General features: G+C 36.9%; 2 protein-coding genes across 5 annotated transcripts in view; one reads left to right on the top strand and one right to left on the bottom strand.

The window, feature by feature from the left end:
* Positions 1 to 1,155: 1,155 nt before the first annotated feature.
* LOC129952226 (uncharacterized) lies at positions 1,156 to 5,602 on the top strand. The gene is made up of 3 exons (XM_056064752.1): positions 1,156 to 4,181; positions 4,257 to 5,535; positions 5,594 to 5,602. Exons 1-3 carry the CDS (start codon positions 1,156 to 1,158, stop codon positions 5,600 to 5,602), a joined length of 4,314 nt encoding a protein of 1,437 aa, XP_055920727.1.
* Positions 5,603 to 7,744: 2,142 nt separating this feature from the next.
* The window catches only part of LOC129952423 (uncharacterized), a 110,078-nt gene continuing 96,277 nt past the window's right edge, over positions 7,745 to 21,545 (bottom strand). For all 4 annotated transcript variants that reach the window (XM_056065012.1, XM_056064996.1, XM_056065022.1 and 1 more), the window contains 6 exons: positions 17,326 to 20,314; positions 9,888 to 10,598; positions 9,680 to 9,825; positions 9,478 to 9,615; positions 8,656 to 9,407; positions 7,745 to 8,597 (listed from right to left, as the gene is read on the bottom strand). In XM_056065012.1, coding sequence (XP_055920987.1) covers positions 8,198 to 8,597; positions 8,656 to 9,407; positions 9,478 to 9,615; positions 9,680 to 9,825; positions 9,888 to 10,598; positions 17,326 to 20,227 — 5,049 coding nt within the window. In that variant the 5' untranslated portion in view covers positions 20,228 to 20,314 and the 3' untranslated portion in view covers positions 7,745 to 8,197. The remainder of the gene's footprint in view (positions 8,598 to 8,655; positions 9,408 to 9,477; positions 9,616 to 9,679; positions 9,826 to 9,887; positions 10,599 to 17,325; positions 20,315 to 21,545) is intronic.

Genomic DNA, 21,545 nt, shown 5'->3' on the forward strand with positions numbered 1-21,545 from the left:
TCCCTTATTCAAAAAATTTTGGGTTTGCCGCAGCAAAACTCCGAAGTAAAAACCATGAGAGAGTTTCATGATACAATTCATGAATCTTTGGCAGCTTTGAAGGCTCTCAGCATCGATACAGACTCGTGGGCTCCTCTACTCATTTATCTATTAACAAAGAAGTTAGATCGACAAAGCCATCTACTATATGAGCAATCTGTCAAAAACCCTCGAGAACTTCCAACAATAGAAGAATTCCTCAAATTCTTGAAGAGCCGTTTTGAGGCCCTAGAAGCTGTTGGGGGAAAAGACCGAACCAAGGTGGTATCCAACATTGCAACCTCCAACATCGATAACTGCAAGGTATGTGGCAATAAGAACCACCCAATTTTTTATTGCGAAAAGTTCCTGAAGATGTCAGCCGCTGAGAGATTAAGATGGACGCAAAGACAACGATTATGCGTGAATTGTTTCAAGGCCGATCACACAGCAAAAACATGTGTGTCACGAAGCTGCTCCAAGTGCACAGGCAAGCATAACACCCTGTTGCACTTGGTACCAAAAATTCCGCGTCCATCCAACGCACCTACTGGCGCAACTACTTCAGAGACTACAACTGCTAAACTTAGCACAACGAAGACTTCAGAGATTACAACTGCTAAACCTAGCACAACGAAGACTGAGGCTTCGGCACCAATGACGGTAGCTACGATTCAAAAGCTTTATGACAACCAGGACTACGTGCTGTTGGCTACAGCAAGAGTTATCATCACCGCAAACAATGGGCAATCCTGTGTGGTCAGAGCGATTTTAGACTCAGGTTCACAGATCAATCTGGTATCAGAGAGGCTTATCAAACGCCTATCTTTATCACCCAAACCATCATCTCTATGTATCGAAGGCATCGGACGAAGAACACGAAGCTCCACACAACGAGTCAACATCAAACTTTAATCGTCAATTGGAAAGTTCAACTGCAGAGTGGAAGCATTCATCCTTCCAAGCATCGTGTCACCTCAACCTACGCAGAATCTGGATACAACAACCTGGTCCATTCCTGAAAACATCAATCTCGCAGACCCAAACTTTCATCAATCCGACAAAATTGATGTTCTGCTTGGAGCAGAATTGTATCATCAACTCATACGTCCAGAACAAATACGAATTGGTGACAAGATGCCATTGTTACAGAACACCGTCCTTGGTTGGGTTGTGGCAGGAAAAATTGAAAACGTAGCTTACAACAATGCCACTTGTGCAATCTTCTGCGAAGACGATTCTACTAATGACCTCATTGAAAGGTTCTGGAAACTGGATGACTTCGAAGACTCGCCAAGATCGATGACGACAGCCGAGAAATTCTGTGAAACACATTTCACTCAAACAGTAACCAGGTCTAATACCGGCCGCTTTGAAGTTCGACTACCATTCCGAGAAAATGGTGAAGCCTTGGGTGACTCAAAGCAATTAGCACTCAACCGTTTTATGTCATTAGAAAGACGACTAAACAAAAACCCAACATTAAGGAGGGATTATATCAAATTTATGGACGAATATGAAGCATTTGGACACATGGAACAAATCAATCCAACCGATATCCCAAAACCTCACTTCTTCATCCCTCATCACTGTGTACTTAAACCTGATAGCAGCACAACAAAACTACGTGTTGTCTTCGACGCATCGGCTAAAACCTCTACGGGTCTATCTCTCAATGACATACTCCATACTGGACCCACAGTTCAAAGTGAACTTTTCTCGATCCTACTCCGATTTCGAATGCATAAATATGTGTTTACAGCAGACATCGAAAAAATGTACAGACAAATTCTCGTTCATGAAGAGGATCAGAATTATCAACTCATCGTGTGGAGGCAGCAGCCATCAGAAGGCATAAAATACTACAAGCTCAAAACCGTCTCTTACGGAACCTCAGCCGCCCCCTATTTGGCAACCAAATGCCTGCAGTTTTTAGCCTCTCAAAGCAAGCTAACACATCCAATAGGAAGCCAAATCCTATTAGAGGATTTCTATGTAGACGACTGCATCAGCGGATCCAACAGCATCACTCAGACAAAGGAAGCTCAAAAACAACTAAGGTCAATCCTGGACAACGCCGGATTTAAACTTCGAAAATGGTGTGCAAACCATCCCCAATTGTTGAATGATATTCGCCTGGAAGATCAGGAAATCTGCCTTGACTTCACTGACGCAAGCCACTGCACCATAAAAACACTTGGACTCGTTTGGCAACCTAAATCAGACGAATTATGCGGGAGGGCTAAAATAAATGATACTTCATCAATCACCAAACGTGTGGTAAGTTCAGAGCTCGCACGAATATTCAATCCATTGGGACTATTTGGCCCCGTTGTAGTTCAAGCCAAAATTTTCATGCAAAAACTTTGGCATTCAAAACTTTCTTGGGATGACGAGCTTCCACAACACCTCAAAGAAGAATGGTTCAGCTTCAGGAAGGACATAGCAGATCTCGACCAAGCGAAAATTCCCAGACACGTTTCCAAGGGAAACCCTACGTCTATACAGATTCATACGTTCGTGGATGCTTCAGAGCGAGCCTATGGAGCTGCGGTATATTTACGTTCAACATACCAAGATCGAACAATTATCAACAGGCTACTGTGTGCAAAATCGCGTGTAGCCCCAATAAAACAACAAACACTTCCTCGACTCGAACTATGCGCTGCAGTATTAGGAGCTGAACTCACCCGCAGAGTACGAGAAGATGTGCGACTTCCAGAAGCGGCAGTATTTTTTTGGACAGATTCCCAAATTGTTCTTTCCTGGATAAACTCAACGTCATCTTCATATCACACCTTCGTAGCAAATCGAATCGCAAAAATACAAGAACACTCATGGGGAGCCCTGTGGCGTCATGTGCCATCAAAGGAAAATCCCGCAGACTTGCTCTCTCGAGGAATATCTGCACGAAACTTCATGTCTTGTCACATGTGGCTTTATGGACCTTTCTTTTTACATGGAAATGAATCAGCGTGGCCACAAACATCTCCAAGGGAACAAGAACCTCATTCAGATCTTGAACGAAAAAGAAAAAACATTGTTGCTATAGCACTACAAGACGATCCTCCAAGTCAATTCATCTACAAGATACAACATCGAAATTCATTCAAGTTTCTACAAAATACTATTGGCTATATGCTCCCGTTCATCAAAAGGGCCAAGAAACTCAAGGTGAATCCGGAGGGACAGAAGGCGCTTTCACCCAAGGAGCTTAACGAATCTCTCATGACTATTATAAGGCAGATACAATCCATTGAATTCAAAGGCGAAATTCAAGATCTTAAAAGAAATAAGGGCCTATGCAAATCTAGTGCATTTATAACTCTGGCACCATTTTTAGACGACAACAACGTTCTTCGAGTAGGAGGACGACTAGAAGCTGCATCAATATCATTTGATGCAAAACATCCAATATTACTCCCCTACAACGAATCAATTACAAAGTTGCTTTTCAAATTTAAACATGACTCACACAATCACTGTGGACCGCAAACCTTATTATCCATTCTTAGACAACAATTTTGGCCAATTAAGGGGAAGATCACAGCTCGACACACAGTTCATAACTGCATTAGATGTACAAGAACCAGACCAAATCTAATGACCCAAATAATGGGTAATCTTCCTGCCGACCGAGTTACTCCAAATAGACCATTCCTTATCAGCGGTGTAGATTTCTGTGGACCTCTGTGGGTGCACTTCAAAATCAGAGGTAAGAAACCACACAAGGTTTACTTAGCAGTGTTTTGCTGCTTCTCAACTAAGGCAGTGCACTTGGAAATAGTAACAGATTTAACCACTGAAGCCTTTATTGGGGCCGTGAGAAGATTCATTAGTAGAAGAGGAAGAATCCAGACGCTATATTGTGACAATGCAACCAATTTCGTCGGAGCCAAAAATCAGCTTGCCGAGCTCAAGGATATATTACACACAACAGAAGCAAGAGAATCCATCATCAAGGCCAGCAGCGATAAGGGAATAACCTTTAAGTTCATTCCACCAAGAGCCCCCCACTTCGGCGGATTATGGGAAGCAGCAGTCAAATCAGCGAAACATCTCCTACTCCGAACAGTGTCTACAGCCTCATTAACCCATGAGGAACTAGAAACTGTGGTCATCGAAATAGAGGCAATTCTGAATTCAAGACCACTAACTCCACTGTCAACTAACCCAAATGATCTTGCCGCACTTACACATAGGAGAACCTCTTACCGCACAAATTGACCCCGATATAGTTCAGAGACCAAAATTCTAAGAAATCGGTGGAGTACCATCTGCTACCTTAAACACGAATTTTGGAAACGATGGTCAACAGAGTACCTCAATCAACTCCAACAAAGAAACAGGTGGAACACGAGCCAACAAAATATAAGAATTGGTGACCTAGTCATCATAAAGGAAGATAACATTCCAACCCTCAAATGGCCGTTGGGAAGAATTGTCGACATCTTTAAAGGACAGGATGACATAGTTCGAGTGGTTAACGTAAAAACACAGTCAGGAATATTAAAACGACCTATTCATCGTCTAGCTCCACTCCTTGACGATAGCGAAGATGTCAACCAGGAACAGGAAGATGAGGACACACAAGCAGAAACATCACCAAAACGACGGAAAACATGCAATACTTCATTAATCACAACGGTAATTCTATCATTATTCTTGCTTCCAATGGTTATTGCATCACCGATAAACATTACAAGATTCAAAAACAATCCTGGACTATACTTCGAAAATCTTGGCTCCGCCAACCTGATTGCAAACGAATGGAACCTAGTCACATACTATGACCTAGCACCCATCCGAGCTGAGCTCGAGGCATTCAACAACGGAACAAAGGCTCTCCAACACGTATGTAATCAACTACAGCTTAGAACAACATGTAATGCGATGGTTACCTACCTAACGAATATGAAGATATCACTCCAAGGAGACACCAACTTAATCTCAAGACATCGAAGTACTAGAGCAGCAATATACGTTGTGGGAAACATAGCTCATACGTTATTCGGGCTACTGGACTCTGACTATGCAGAAGAATTGTCTAAAACAATCGACCATATAAACAATAATGAGCCGCTTTTATTATCGATGTTAAAAAATCAAACGTCTGTCATCGACTCAACCATCAACATAATAAAGCATGATCAGCTGGAGGTTCGAAATCGCATAAACATGCTTCAAAACCAAGCCAACGAGATTATTGGAAGAATCGGAAACACAACTGACCAGCTTAGAGTATTTCAAATCTTCACTACACTCGCAATGCAACTAATGATGATGGCATCTAATCTTCAAAGGATCGAAGGCACGATTCTTAAGACACTAACGGATGTACACTATGGCAACATCAACCCTCTACTGCTCTCACCTACTCAACTTAAGGCTGAAATCATGAACATAAAAAATCATTTACCACTGTCACAAAAACTACCATTCGAGCAAGAAGATTTGCTCCAATTCTACAAAATATCAACAACGAAGGGTGGTTCCGCAAGAAAACACTTAATTTTCGTATTCACCATTCCACTCGTTGAACAAGAAGCTTTTGAGCTATTCCAAATAACACCAGTTCCGTTGATACTAAACAACACGCTTCTGAAAATTAATCCAGCCATAGAAATCCTGGCCATAAACCGTCATAGAGACCAATATTTTCCAATGACTTCATCAGAATTCAAGGAGTGCAACAAAGGAAAGGAAATGCAGTTTTTCTGCTCAAACCGAAAGGCAAAATATCACTCCGGTTCACAAGCGTTTAACTGTGAATTCTCTCTTTTTATCAACGACACCGCAACATCATGTAACATTGTTAAATCCATCAACAACATTCTATGGACCCAGTTGAACAATAGAAATCAATGGATATTTGGAGCACTTAAAAATATTCAACTTACAGCTGTATGCAAAACCGAAACCCTTCAAATGGAGCTCTATGGAGCTGGACTGCTCTCAATCGAGAACGATTGCAGAATCCGGAACAATCTGGTTACAATTCAAGGAACCCAGATGACCATAAGCAATGTACATTCATCCTTCATAAGTTTTGGAAACTTATCAGCAATAGCGAAGCCTAGTGATGTTCACGCAGCTTTAGATCTAATCCCAATTTTCAACAACACTCACGTTGACTCACTAACAACACTCCAAACTCAGCTGTCGACATTGCAAAATCAGAATCTCGCAAACCTCAACGAAAAAATATTTACGAACAACATTCACCATTACGCAATCAGCTATCTGGGCTTTAATCATAGCAGTCTGTCTTGGGATCATATTTCTGTTTAGAGCTCGGAAGCAAGGGACGTCAAACGAAACTCCCCTTCCTTTACCGCACAAGACTCAATACAACGTCTCAGAGGTATAATTCTTGAATGAGTACCCATTCAACGCGGGGAAGAATGTTCATCGCATTGACGACCTACTATAGCGATGACACAACAGGAGGCAATGACCAGCGCAACTTCGATTTTGTGTTATTGTTTTCATTTATTTATTTTAATGCTGACATATTTAAATGTTATTGATTGACATAATTTGTATATATTTTGATTTGTAAGGAAATTATTATTATATGTAATCGATACTTTGTAATAAAAATTGTATTATGTGTAATGAATAGTTTAAGTATAAAAGAGACATAATTGTCAACAATAAAGGCATTCGTCAGTAACAACCAATCATACCAAGGTGTTTTTATTTACGAATCTCCACAAGAACAAGTTCAAGTGCTTGGATCTTGATTCCTCCTAATCTTATTGTTTATGTACAGTAAGAAAAGTCAATAATTGTATTGAACAATTTGACTTTACAAAACATACGTACACTCGTATGTAAGGGCGGAGAATTTTAAATCCTTTAGGCGGTGTGCCCGCAAACATTCGGTTGCTTTAGGAATTTCTAATCAAAGAAATAAATAAAGGGGAAGTATGGTTGCAATACGATGGCGTCACGGTTCAAACATAAATCAAGCCAATACATTTCTTGCCTGAACACTTGCATAGTTTTTGAAAAAAAAAATTGTTTAAACTCAAAATGTGTGCAAAAAAAAGTAAAAAAAAGGTTTATAGTGTAATTTTTCAAAATTTTAAGATTATCTACAATTGTTTGTTGTTATTTTTTTGGTAATTTTCAATTTTCTCAAGAACTAGAAAACATAAAATCATCTAGTTTTCAGTTTTTGATCAAAAACAAATAAGAGCAATAAATTATAAAAAAAAACAATAGTAGATAAGCTTGAAGTATTGAAAAATTACACTTTAAACTTTTTTTACTCAAATAAAGAGAATAAAGTTGGTCAAAATCTATGTTCAAGATACAGTTGACTGCAATTGAAGTCCCTTATGTTGTCTGGACCTCCCTATTGGCAAACCATAATTTTTAGAGCTTAGCCAGTTTGCTGGAAGGGCTCTATGAGCTCAGAATAAAAAAAACTGAGCATATCGCGCTAAATGCTGAAAACAATCGTTTGACAGGTGAAATTGAAAGAAAAGAGCGCTCGGAACACGTTTTGTTCAAGCGATTTTCAGAGCTTACTTGATATGTCGGACTCTTTTCTGAGCTAAAAAACCTCTTATAGGCAACTAAAGCTATTTTAAAGTAGCATTTTCTTACATTAACGCAATAAATCTTAAGAGGCGTTCAAAGCTCATAGTTCAATTTTCGAATAAGGATTCGTTACCATGCCATACATCAACCAAAAAAAGGTACATCAAGAAATATGTATGATAAGTAATAGTTTATTTATAATATAGTTTTTTATTTATTATAATTTGTTCATCAAACACCCAAACAATATGAATTATATTTTTAACAATAAAATAATAAACATACAAAATATAATAATTGCATGAATTTATAAATATTTTCTAACATACGTACATGAGTAAGTTTTTTAATTTTTGTTTTCTACATATTTAAAAAAATAATAATAATTATACAATGAAAAAGAAAATAATATATTTCGATTTTTTTCTATCTGCTGTGATAGGTTATTTTTACAAGTTAAGTTTTTATGTTTTTTTAAATGATTTTTTACAAAAATCAAAGCAAAAATTGATCAAAACCGAATCCAGGCTAAAAAAGAAACAAACAAATTAAATTGGCACGCGAATAAATTAATTTCCTTAGGTTCACAAGATCACTTTTATTTTTCTGTTAGCTGTAGCGCCTTGGCTTATTCCTTGCCGCTTTGATAGCTGGAGACAATTTTTGCCGCATCGTTCATCATTTTTGCATTCGATCGCACTAAGAACATCAAATGACATTCGTCGTAGATTGTGAGCTCGACTCTAGTTCGCACCAAGCCATGGAGAACGGTGGCTCTTTCCAAGTCGAGCCACCGTTGCAAAGCCAGTTCACGTTCTTTTGTGGAGCCGGATAGAATGACGTCCGACGGACCCCACAATACAAACTCTAGAACTGCCTTAGCCTTGGATAAGGACTCGGAGCGTTCCTGGAGCAGGATATCGGCCAGAATTGAAGTCATCTTTGTAGAGGGTAGCATTTCACTGAGTGCAATGTGTGCGCAACGACACAGTGTACCCATAGGTTCGTCTTCTTCGTTGTTGCTGTTCCTTTAAGATGGGTAAGAAATGTTATCGTTATTTTAAAAACTATTCTTTTGAAACATACCCTTGCAGGACGCAAAGCCTTGCCTGAGCATCCTTATTTTCATGATCCTTAGCCAGCACCACATTCGACAAACTAAGCGGCATCTCTTCAATGGCCTTGGCTTGTAGATTCTTCAGCCCGTTGACCAATTGAAGCATAATAAATGCAACCTCTCGAGACATGACATCATCAAATGATGGCACCCCAGGAACCAACTGAGCTTCTTCTAATTTCTCTACTCCAGCCTTGGCGTCTTCACTGAGTGAGCTGAGATTCTGTACCGAACAAACATTCCTCAAACTCATGCCGTTCTCTTTTAAGCCCGACAAATTCGGTATTGATCCACGGAAATTATACATCGACTTGTCTAGCATTTGTGACTTATTCTTGAGAATCGTTCCAATGGATTGTAAAGTTTCAAGCTGCAAACGAGGCAACACTGATATTGTCGCTTGTAACATACGCACTTCAGTAGTTGGCATTAGGGGCAGATGATAACTCGGCACAAGATCGCAGAATTCTGTTATTGGATTAAGGACACCACTGACGCCACCGGTAAGTTGACATAGCTCGCCGCCAACTCCGGAAAGCTGATTGCAATCGCCGGAAAGAGCCAATGTGACCGGAGCTGTTGTCCAAACGGCCGCATGGAAGGCCTTTTTGCCAACGACAAATGCTTGGGCACCTTCAATGACAGTGAAGTCTTCGAAGCGTAAATTTATGGCGTTGGCAAGGGGACGAAGTGCCGGAGGTATGATGGGAGTTTGTTGAAGCTAAAAAAATAACAAGTACAATCTTCAAGAACATTCTATTCCCATTGCCATTCGGAATTTATTAACAAACCTGATCTAAGACTTGTGCTAAAGCCTCATGGTTCGCTACTACCACAGCAGTGTAATTATCTTCAATGGTCTTGTGAACAACACTTCTGCCTTTGCGCATCCGCAGACGGTTAGTTGCTTTGGTTCGATTCTTAATGGCCTTGAAATATAATAAAGAGAATATTAAAAATAAATATTAAGATTCATAATCATAACTAACTTACCGATGGTACGCCCCAAACACTATCATTTATATCCGTAGCAACATCACCGCCAGCCTCACTACCATAATAGCTATATGGTGAATAAATATCAAATTCGCCTATTTCACTGCCGCAATATGACGCCGATATAACCCTTGGAATGTTAGCTGAGAGAAAAAGTTTAATATTAAACAAAAATGAAATTAAAGAAATAAAGATTGCCCCGAACCTAGACTATTGTTGAGGCCGTAGCGTGGAGACGGAGATCCATACTCGCTGCGTGTATAACTAGCACCGGAAATTGAAGCATTATCGGAAAATGGCTGTGGCCTTCTTGCTGGCACAGCACGAGCCATAGCTGCTGCATCGATTGATCGAGCTGGCGGTTGTGGTGGAGGTGGTGAAGATGCCTCAGCACCACCAGGTCCAGCCTTAACAAACTCATACAAATTCTCATAGTCCCGCTTGTCCTTTAAATAACTATCAATTGTGCTATTGATCTTTCGGACTGAATCTTTTAAGCTGCTTGGTCGTGCCGAGTCTAAGGTTGAAGTTGTACTTGTTGTTAATATCTGATCGGTTCTTTTGTGTCTTTCAAATGAACTCGTCTGACTGTTGGTATCTGAATCTCTGGAATAGCCTTGATTGTTGGTGGTGTTGATGGTGGTGGTTGTGATTGTTGGGGTTATGCTGGCGGAAGATGATCTTTCTTCGGCATTTGAAGATGTGGTTTGAGGAGGAGTATTTTTATTATTTTGAATTGGTGTACTTTGAGAAATATCGGCCGTTACAATGTCACCGTTTGATGAACAAATGGAGATGTTATCGGCATTTTCGTTATTTCCCTGACGTTTACGTGCCAACTCGAGTTGAGCTTCACGTTCGCGCATACTAGCTGTACGTTCGGGCTTACGAGGCGCTATTGATGAGCGAATTTCACCTATTATAAAAAAATTGGAGAATTAATAAAAAAAGAATATAGAAATTTGTGTTCGGTCTTAAAACAAAAATTTGACAAATCACCATAAATAAAGAGTTATATGCAGCAGACATGAAGTGTCAAAAGCCTAAAGGACCATTATGTTTATTAGGCCCAAAATCGAGTGTGTACGATTAATGCGAGGCCTTAGAAAGGAGATATCGGTATACATTGGTTTTAAATTCCTAAACATTGCAGCGACGGGTAAAGACATTCCACATTCGTGTGGCACGGTTGGAGATCGAATCTCTGTACTTTATAGTACGCCCGAAGTTAAGTTAAGGAGAATCTTGTGGAAGCGCGAGCACTAGGGTTGAACTGCTTAAGCGAAGGAATGCAACTGACTAGTTACTAGAACATAGTCCGTTAAAATATCCCTTAAGTTCTTCTTTACCGCCCAAAAGGCTTAAATCAGTTGTTGGGGTGCCAGTTCAGAGACGGAGAGAAAAATTTCTTGCAAAGCCTAAGAAAACCTTAACTAAATAAGAGGCTGGAATGCGACCCACACTGATAACTTCTCATCCCTTCTGTCAATTTGTCTTGCTTAAAAATTTGTAGGTTTTCGTGTTGGGTTAAAAAAATTGTCAGTTTAAATTATTCTTAAAAATTATAAAATTCTAACAATATTTTTCATATAAGGAATTAGTTAAAAATCTAGTTTTTTTAAATAGATTTTTAGTCGAAAAACAAATTTTTGCCAATTTTAGTAGCATTTCATAAATTTTTACAAAAAGGATGGATGAAATTGATTTAAGAGATGTCAAGAACCGAATATCAATTTTTACCAAACTTGCGTACTATTTTTTATGAGAAGCCGGACTGTAAAATTAAAAAAAAAAATAGTGAATATCGAAAACAATAATCTCTGTGAAATAAAAAGAGTTTGAAGTCAATATTTTTAATTTTTGAGAAGCTATTTGAGTCGAAATGTTAGGTATTTATTTTTTTGTAAAAAAAAACTTCCTTAAAATTTTACTGAGTGTTGACAACAATATTTTTTAAAGATAAATAAAAGTAGTTTAAAGGCAATATCTCACAGTTTTGAAAAGATATTTGAGCCGAAAATCAATTTTTACCAACTTTTGTTGAATTTTCTTTTAAATTTGTATTTTTGTAAGAAAAACTTTCATTTCGATTTTTCTCAAAATTTTACTGAATATTGAAAACAATATTTCTGTGAGTTTAAATAAGCTGGAAGTCATAGTCTTAAAGTTTTGAAAATATATTTGAGTTGAAGATCATTTTTTACCAACTTTTCTTCAATTTTCTTTTAAGTTTTTATTTTTGTAAAAAAACCCTCATTTCGATTTTTCTCAAAATTTTACTGAATGTTGACAACCGTATTTTTAAAAAAAATAAAAGTAGTTTAAAGCCAATATCTAAAAGTCTTGAAAAGATATTTAGTCGAAAATCAATTTTTACCAACTTTTGTTAAATTTTCTTTTAAGTTTTTATTTTTTGTAAAAAAAACTGTCATTTCGATTTTTCTCAAAATTTGTCTTAATGTTGACAACAATATTTTTTAAAAGATAAAAGTAGTTTAAAGCCAATATCTTAAAGTTTTGAAAAGATATTTGAGTCGAAAATCAATTTTTAAAAACGTTTATAATTTTTTTTTTTTTTAATTGTCCATTCCATTTTTCTCAATATTTTTCTGAATGTTGAAAACAATATTTTTGTAAGTTAAAATAAGCTGGGAGCCATAATCTTGAGTTTTGAAAACATATTTTAGTCGAAAATCAATTTTTACCAAATTTTGTTAAATTTTCTTTTAAGTTTTTATTTTTTGTAAAAAAAACTGTCGATTCAATTTTTCTCAAAATTTTACTGAATGTTGAAAACAATATTTTTTGTAAGTTAAAATAAGCTGGAAGCCATAATCTTGAGTTTTGAAAACATATTTTAGTCTAAAATCAATTTTTACCAAATTTTGTTAAATTTTCTTTTAAGTTTTTATTTTTTGTAAAAAAAAACTGTCGATTGGATTTTTCTCAAAATTTTACTGAATGTTGAAAACAATATTTTTTGTAAGTTAAAATAAGCTGGAAGCCATAATCTTAATGTTTTGAAAAGATATTTTAGTAGAAAATCAAGTTTTACAAAATTTTGTTAAATTTTCTTTTAAGTTTTAATTTTTCATAAAAAACACGTCAATTCGATTTTTCTCAAAACTTTACCAGATGTTAAAAAACTTTTTTTCGTTGCACTTAATTGTTTTGGAGATAAAATCATTTCTCTTCGTTAAATTTCCGACGTGAACATTTTTTTTCTGTTTTTTTTTTTTTGATTTATAAAAAAACCGTTTATTGGATTTTTTTCAAAAAATATACTTGTTTGATATCACGTTACAATATATTATATACAATTTAATTTACGTCTCTAGCGTAAGATACTAAGGGTTAACCAAAATGTTAACCTTTTTTTTAACTGCTATGGTAAAAAAACCCGACGCAACTTTTTTAAGAGCCCTTTCTACATCTTTCTGTCTTATTATCTGTATAACAAAATTTATTTGAAGTCGATATCTATTCTGGTTCTTGAGCTATGTAAGACGAAAAAACATCGCAGAGCCTTGGCTAAGCCTTATTTATATTGTGGTTTTTAGACATGAACGCTTCCACTTCTATTGTATTTAAAAGGTCCGAAAAGTAAACCGAATTATGAATTCAAGTCTTTAATTAATTTGCTATGATATAAAGTGATTGTTTCTATTTGTAATACATTTTTAAAATATGTATGACATTTCGGAAATCTTAGATATACGTATCTACGCATACATACACTCGTCGCCACTTGAATAGGACACCCTGTACTTTCTTTTTTACTTTGCTTATAAGTAAATATAACTCAAAAGCGGAATGATTAAATAATGGTACTTTGCCCGTTATCTTTTTGCATCTCTTTTCTTCTTTCTCTATGACAAATTGCAAGTTTTGGAAAAAAGCCGTTATGTTTTTTTTTCTACTTTATGTTAACTTTCGTGTAAATTAAAGCAATATTTTTGCGCCACTTGAATAGACCGTGCATTTAGTTTTATCGTTATCTTTGTCACGCAAAATTGTATTTTTCGTTGATCGAAATATTTTGTAAATTTCGATTATTTAATTTAAAAGAAACGTAAAATGGGTCGAGGAAAAGTCTTGACCGAGGCGGAAAAAGTACAAATCAAAGCATATAAGGACACTGGCTTATCTATCGCCAAAATAGCTAAAAAAGTAGAGGGAGGCCGACACGTGATATCCAAATTTGTAGGTAATGAGCTTAAATATGGGAAAGGCCGCACACAGTGTGCTTACTAATGCGGAAAGGCGACTTATAATAAGAAAAGCGTCAAATTCTCACGACTCTTTGGCAAAAATCAGGGAAAAATGTGGTGTTAAAGCAAGTCTAACAACCATGCGTCATGTTATTTCGAAAGCTAAACACATAAAAATACTTAAAATCAAGAAGAAGCCACCCCTGAACCCAGTTCGAAAAGAGCAATGACTTAGTTTTTGCCGCGCACATGTTACCTGGTCTTCTGAGTGGCATCGAGTGGTCTTCTCCGACGAAAAGAAAATTTAATTTGGAGAGTCCCGATGGATATAGCTACTATTTCCATGACCTCTGCAAAGAAACTCATCTAAAGCGTCTGCATAGCAGAGTTGGAGGTGTAATGGTTTGGGGAGCTTTTTTCTGTTATTGCACCTTCCAATTACATTTTGTGTCAACAACAATGAAGGCGTTGTCTTACAATGGTATATTAAAAGAGGCCTTTCCATACTTTCAAACCTTTTTTGGACCCTGCCCTCGATTTAACAACATGATAATGCGCCAATTCACACAGCCCGGGTAGTTAAATCGTGTATATGCAAAACCAAAATGTGGAGCTATTAAGCTGGCCGCCCTACTCACCGGAGTTAAATATAATAGAACATGTTTGGGGATGCTGACACGTCAAGTATACGAATCAGGAAAACAATATTCAACTATATCCGAACTAACCCAAGTCATCGAATTAGTTTGGGCTCGATTTCGCTAAATTATTTGGACAGTTCATGCCTTACAAACAGGATGTGTGAAGTTTTGGAGCAGAAAGGTGGGTCCAAATACTCAAGTTACGTCCATTTAAAGTAACGTTCGTAATAAAAAGAATAGTAATATTTAAATTTTTTTTTATTAAAGTGTCCTATTCAAGTGGTGCGAACTTTGGAGCTTGCCTGTTTTTGATCAGTAATTTTTCATTAATACTAAGCTTTAAATTTTTTTTTCAGGCGAAATAAAAACAATTAACTAAACTTAAGAAAAATAATAGGTCTAAAGCATGTTTGGTTTGGGAACTATGGACGATAGAAAAAAAACCTAAGGGGTGATCTATTCATGTGGCGAGGAGTGTACATATAAAGGGTGTTTTTTATACGCATTGTTTTCTAGAAGACGTAACACGCACTCAATTTTTGATGTTATGTCCAACAATTAAATGTTTTAAAAAGTGGCTGCCGCAGCTGGAATAACTCGAAGCGATTTTCGACCACTTTTTGCAGCAATATGCGCCAAATATTCGCTTCCTAAGCGTCAATCGTGTACTGTCAAACTGCGTAGACTATACATAATATTCCAGAGTTGTTAAATCAAATCACAGGTTCACAACGGGAGATAATGCTCTCACCAAAATTTTCCTTTAATAAATTGATGCCTCTTGCTAAACGAACTACTATTATGATAATAAATTCGCAAACGTTGTTAAGGAGTTAGTCAATTAATTATTATAAAATGGCAAACCAAACTGAGAAAAATCAAGTGACAGCTGTCAAAAAGCACAACTAGAAAAAAGTATTGCCAGATTAAAAAACCACAAGTCTTAAAAAAAATTCCATTTAAAACATGATTTACTAATTTGTCAGTTAACAAAAAAATCTGACAACAACATTTTTACTATTCCATTTCTCAATAAATCTCTATCGAAGAATTTGACTTCAAAATTCACTTGACTTCCATCAAGCCTACTGAGAACATTTTAGAAATCTTAAAAATATAAACTAGCCAACTGTAGTACTGAGAGCTTTTACAAAAAAACCATTTCAATTTATGTATGATATGTTGATTGACAGTTGTCAGCTATGAACTTGAATATTGAGGAGATCTTACAGTACTTTATAGGCATTCAAAAATTATGCTTTTTTCCATGGGTAAATTCAAAATTTCGTCAAAAATTGATTTTCTTTCATTGGTGGATGAAAAACAATTGGAACTGTTTTTTTTTAAATTTCCAGGTAGACATTTTTTATAATTATTACTAGAATTATAGCAAAGAAGGATAAATCTCCAGGTTCCAAAAATAAATCGATTTGAAAATAAATAAATTAAGCCCCGTGGAATGCAAATATAGGAGAAATATTTTTTTTTGAAAGATCTAGATCAAAAATAATTTGATTAATTTGGCTATGGAAAACCCCATTAGATTGTTACTAAAAAGTATTTTCATCAAATAACAAGTATTCCATTCAGTGAGAATGTTTTTCTTTAAGAAAACAGAAATGGGTTAGAAACTTTTTTCTTATTCGTTCAACCGCTGTCAGGAAAATTTTCTATACAGACTTTTTAGTCGCGACTTTTGTACAAGTTCAAAGTAATTGTTCTAGTAATTAAAAAGTCAAGTACCTAGGAGCTTGAATTGAACTTATGTAAGTAGTCTTTACTTTAAAGGCCTAAATTATTACATAAAGTATAATTTTTAGTTAAACTAAATTAAAAACTCAAACAGAACTATTTCAACTCTTTTCCTATAAATATATTAAACTTACAAAATTAAGTGTAGTCAACATCAACCATAGTTTCTGGTATGCCCTCCATAAATGTACATTATCTCAACTCGAACACCTTCAAGTGCTACAAAGAATACTAATTGGAAATCTTTTTACTCCTACTTCATGTACATACATTATGTTGCTATAAAATACATACATGAGACATGACTGGAACGCTTACATCTCTTATCGAGTTGTCAGTTGTGCCGCATGGGGACTGGTCTTTAAGTGGAACACATGATAATTTAACCTAAATTCTTGTTGTTCTCAAAAAAAAAAACATTCCGGTGCAATGTGAATGATGGCCAGAATACACAAGTGCCAACATAAAGTTAAATACGTGAAGTAAACAAGATACCATAAAGTAACAATCATCCAATATACTTGACACTAACTGAGAAACCCAATTTATTATTGAGATTCCTAATTCATAGGATGTAAACGTTGTTTTATATTGGGCTTATGAAATAGGTTAAATTAGTAGATTAGAATAAAATCATATACAGGGAGGGCCATCTAGTGGTTTCATTTTAAATCATAGCTTGTTTTTGACACTGACAGTTGGCCATACCTTACACTTACGTGAAAGTGATCAAAATGACAGTCAAGTGTTAAATTTGTTCTTACAGTTTCAGTGACATTGAGAGTAACAATGCATATTATTCTTTCTTCTACTTCTAAATAAAGTTTGAACTGTCAAATTCGAAACTGCGTTTTTTTTGTTAAGTGTGATCAAAGCTTTAAAGTTGTGTTTCTTTTTACAGCGGTTTCTGAATGTCAAAAATAAAAAAATAACCTTGCGTAAGGAGTTCACAACAAAAATGATCTCATTTATCTTATTTCGAAACAAGTTTGCATATTTCTTACACATCCACACTTAAAAATAATATACAAGTACATACCTAAATTCGCATAGACATTGTCCGCTTTGCACTTGACTGATCCTCCAGCACCAGCAGCGGTTTTAATATCAAAACTTATTTTCTGCTGTTTCCGGCGCAACTCAGCACTCTTGGGTGGTGGTGGTCTAGCTGGTTTATTGGCCTCATGATTCTTTTGCCCAGCTCCAGAATCGGTCTTACGCAATGGTGGAGCCGGCGGTTTATTTGCCCCGCCACCATTACCGCTGCTATTATTTGCATTGCTACTGTTGTTGCTATTTCCCGCATTATTCGTTGTCACCACGATCGTCTGTGATGTGATATTGTCATTAGTTTTTGTTATATCCTTAACCACTTCGACAGCCGTGGGATTTATATCGATCGGATGTATGATCACAAGACGAGGCTTACCCATGGCAACCACTCCCGATTCATCACCCGTCACAATCTCGGAATAAATGCCATCCTTCTTATGCAAATTGTCTGTGGTTTTGCTCGCTCCCATGCGAAGGAATTTCCTAATGGAGAATTTATTCTTCTTCTGTTGCTGTTGTTGCTTCTTCATATCATCTGTCAGGGTTAGGCATTCTTCGGAAAGGGAGAAGCTCTTGCGCGACTGTTGGACTGTCGTTGAGCATGGCTCCGATGAAAGGGTGATAAATTGACCTGCTGGCGACGATGGAGGTGACGCCGAGAGTTGCTGTGTCAGCTGAGCCTTACGATGGGAAGAAAATGTATTGAGAGACCGGAACTTGGGATTGACTGTGGCACGTTCACGTTTATCTTTCTCTCGAATTACAGGCGATGCTGTGCTCTTGACGCCTACTACAATCGATGTCTGCTGTTTTCTTGTGTAGATACTATTTGTAGCACAGGCAAGTTGCTGTTGGGGGGTTAATGATGCAGCACTTTCATCAGCAGGAATTTTGCCTTCGTCGGATGGAGTCTTCTCTGGATCTGGAGATAGTTCGACTGCAATGTTGTAGTCTCTTTCAGGAGTTGGAGGTGCACTGGACTTATCTTCGGTTTGGGGTCGACTTGGTGCTCGTCCCTTTTTCAGAAGCTTAGATTGCTCTTCCAAAGCATTATCGAGTGGATCAGCTGAGTTAGGCATTGTTGAGGGCTTCATTACTTGTTGTAACTGAGTTATTACCTGCTGCTCAGCGGATGTTGGCTGACGCTTTGTCGTGAATGTTTTCATCACTGATGGTTTGACTGGAAGGTCGGGCTTTTTGGCTGGTGTGTTCTTTTGCAAGCCATGCAAGAAAGACGGCCTAGCCTCATGTGACAACGCTGTTGGTGGCGGTGATTTGGGCAGTGCCGGCAGTTGTTGCTGCTGATTTTCCAGACTTCCGTCTGGATCAGCACTGCCATCTGGCTCACCAGCCAGCTCGCGGCTCTTTTCCAAAGAGAAATTTTTTGCTGACACGGTTGTTACTTGATCTGTCACTTGAATGTCCTCGTAGTCTGAATTATTTGTGCTTGCACTTAATTTCTTCTCAACACCAGATTTTTCGTTCAAATTCTTGTAATCGTTCCCAATTGAGATACCTATCCCGGAATCCGATTCACTCCTGGTCATGTTGTAGGAAGAAGTCTCCTCATCACTGCTTCCGTCAAAACTAGACCCTGTAGAGTCGAGTGCATCATCGGAACTACACTTGGTGACGATCAATCCGTCAGAAGTGATCTTGCTGGTCATGAAGTTTCCTTCATGCAGGGAATATGTAGCTGATCGGGTCTTCGATGACAACAGAATATCAGTGATGTATTGAGAGCTAGAATAGACAGAATTTGAATCGTCAGAATCAAGTTTGGTCACAACTTCTCCGCAATCAGTTTGATCTTCTTCCTTGATGCTCTTCCCATCAGGGACATTCTCATAACTCATTTCAGTCTCCACAACATCATAGTAGGCCGAAATACCATTTTCACTGTCCGAACCATTGCTCTCGGAGTCTGAGTATTTTTGCATCGTGCTGACACTTATTTTTGGTTTGATCTGATCCTTGGTGATGGGAGAGTTCCTAGCGATTGGTTTTTTGAGGTCAAGAAATGGCTTGTTCTCTTGCGCGTCAGCCAGGCTAGTGATCTCGAATTTAATTTTTGTATCAGTGCAAGGGCTTTTGTTCTGGAGTTTTTTCTTCTGGTCACTTTTGTTCTGTTCGAGAGTCTCCGATATTTCTTCTAAGAGTGACTTTTCCATTGCTCTTTCGATTGGCGGACTATTTTTTCCATCTGCTGGAGTTTTGGTTTCCAATGCACTGCTGACGGGCATCACACTTATTTTAGAGACAGTCGTCTTCTGAATTGGTTCTTCTTTTACTTCGAACTTAGCCTTGGACGCAGAACTTAGTTTCTTCGAACTTCCAAAAGGCGTCACGTTGATCTTTAGCGTTTGTTTCTTGCCTTCCTTATCAACTTGCGGAGCTCCCAGCTTAAGTGCTGCAAACGATTTCTTGATATTCTCTTGAGGATCACCCAAAAGATTGCCATTGTTCATATTAAAATCTGTATTGGCCTTTGTCAGTTTCTTCAACTCCAAATTCTCTTCCTCATCTCCAGCTCCAGTCGATTGATCATCGTTGCTATGCGAATTGTTCATGAACTCATCGTCATCGTAATCACTGTTTGTGTCTTCAGACCAATCACCGCCATAACCAATGACTTCGGAAATTTGTTTGGGAAAACATACTTTATTGGTTTTCTTCGATTTTGGTTTGGTGCCTTTGATAATGCTTCTAGCAGGCACTTTGTTCTTATTGGGATAATCAGTCTTTGTAATGTCTAAGGCAGCTGCTCGTCGACTTTTTGACGAAGATACAGCTGATTGTTTGTGTTCCTCTTTTGATTTGAAACAATTTGAGCATAGATCTTTCTTCCAGGCATTTTGTGCAAAATGTGGACAAATTGAAGAAGACATGTTGTTTTGCTGTTTGTAGGTTATAGTTGTTGTTGTTGATGAGTTAACTCTGATGGGGTCGGGTGGGATGAATTATTTCACCATTTTCTGTAAAAAGAAAAATTAAAAACAAATTATTACAAGGAAGGTAAATAGTTGGATTTAAATATTGTTATTTATTATATCAGGTTTTACTTTGACAGATGTCAACTTCATTAAACTCTTTTCCACTCCACAGTTACCAAAAGTGATAGAAAAGTGTTTCAAATAAAAAAGAGCGAGATAAGATGAGTGCAAATGTCAAAAATGTATACACCAAATAAGTTCAGAATATATTCTATTAAGTGTCAACTCACCTTAATGTCAATTCTGGTTTTTTATCATTAGCAATTTTAATAAATCGTTTGTACCCGATAAGAACTTGAATAAAATTTCCTGATTTCTGAATCTGAATTCCAATCGAGAAGTATAACTAACCTAACCCACATAATTCCACGACTATAATCTACTTTGGTGAATGCAACGTTCACATTTCACCTACTACTGGTTTTCTTAATAAATTCTTTGAAGAAGGATTTCAAGCTTCAATAAGTTATTATGTGAACAACATTTCTGTATCTTTGTTGAACTTGCACGTAGATACATTAGCAATGATTGCAATTCTAAGAAAGTAGTCCTCATTTTGTGTTGATTATATATTTTGATAGTAAAAATTCTTGTGTGCATTTGAAACCTGGTTTGAATTGAACTTGATATTTTATTTTGATTGCATTCCGATTCGGTGTTGAAAAAATGAACTTACGGATCAAGTTTGAATAATTTGAATGTTATGCAAAAGAAGATGAATTAATTTATTATACAAAACAATTTAGCACAACAAAAACGTGACACAGTTTGATTTAAGTTATTGGTTTGTTTTTCATTTAAGTGTCATCGAACCTTTTGACGTATTGAGTGGTTTGTGCTTTTTATGAAATGTCATATTTTAAAAGGAATGGAATTATCACGTTTAAATCGGACATTGTCGCATTTTTGACTTTTAAACCAAGGTGGAAACTGACTTAAGTCCAGGGTAACTTAACTGATTCCTGCATGGAAGTTTAACGGATTAATCGGCCATGGTCGTTGAACTTTCAACCGAGGTTGAACCTGACTTAATTCAGGGGTAATATAAGAAAAATGGAAAGTATAAGGTGCGCCACTCAATTCGTTTATGTTGTATAACAATTGTATTATATTTTTAAAAACTCGCTTTGTGTCACTTTCATATCCCAATATATTAATAAGCTCGAATTAATCGTAATGGTACGATGGGTTTGCTTATAATTAGCAGCTCTAC

The sequence above is a fragment of the Eupeodes corollae genome, chromosome 1, assembly GCF_945859685.1.
Source record: "Eupeodes corollae chromosome 1, idEupCoro1.1, whole genome shotgun sequence".
Classification (NCBI taxonomy): domain Eukaryota; kingdom Metazoa; phylum Arthropoda; class Insecta; order Diptera; family Syrphidae; genus Eupeodes; species Eupeodes corollae.

Excerpts from the sequence above, each read along its gene's own strand:
- LOC129952226 (XM_056064752.1), top strand. The coding sequence starts at position 1,156 with ATGCCATTGTTACAGAACACCGTCCTTGGTTGGGTTGTGGCAGGAAAA. Across the intron at positions 4,182-4,256 it reads TCAAGACCACTAACTCCACT|TTCAGAGACCAAAATTCTAA; the intron begins GTCAACTAACCC and ends ACCCCGATATAG.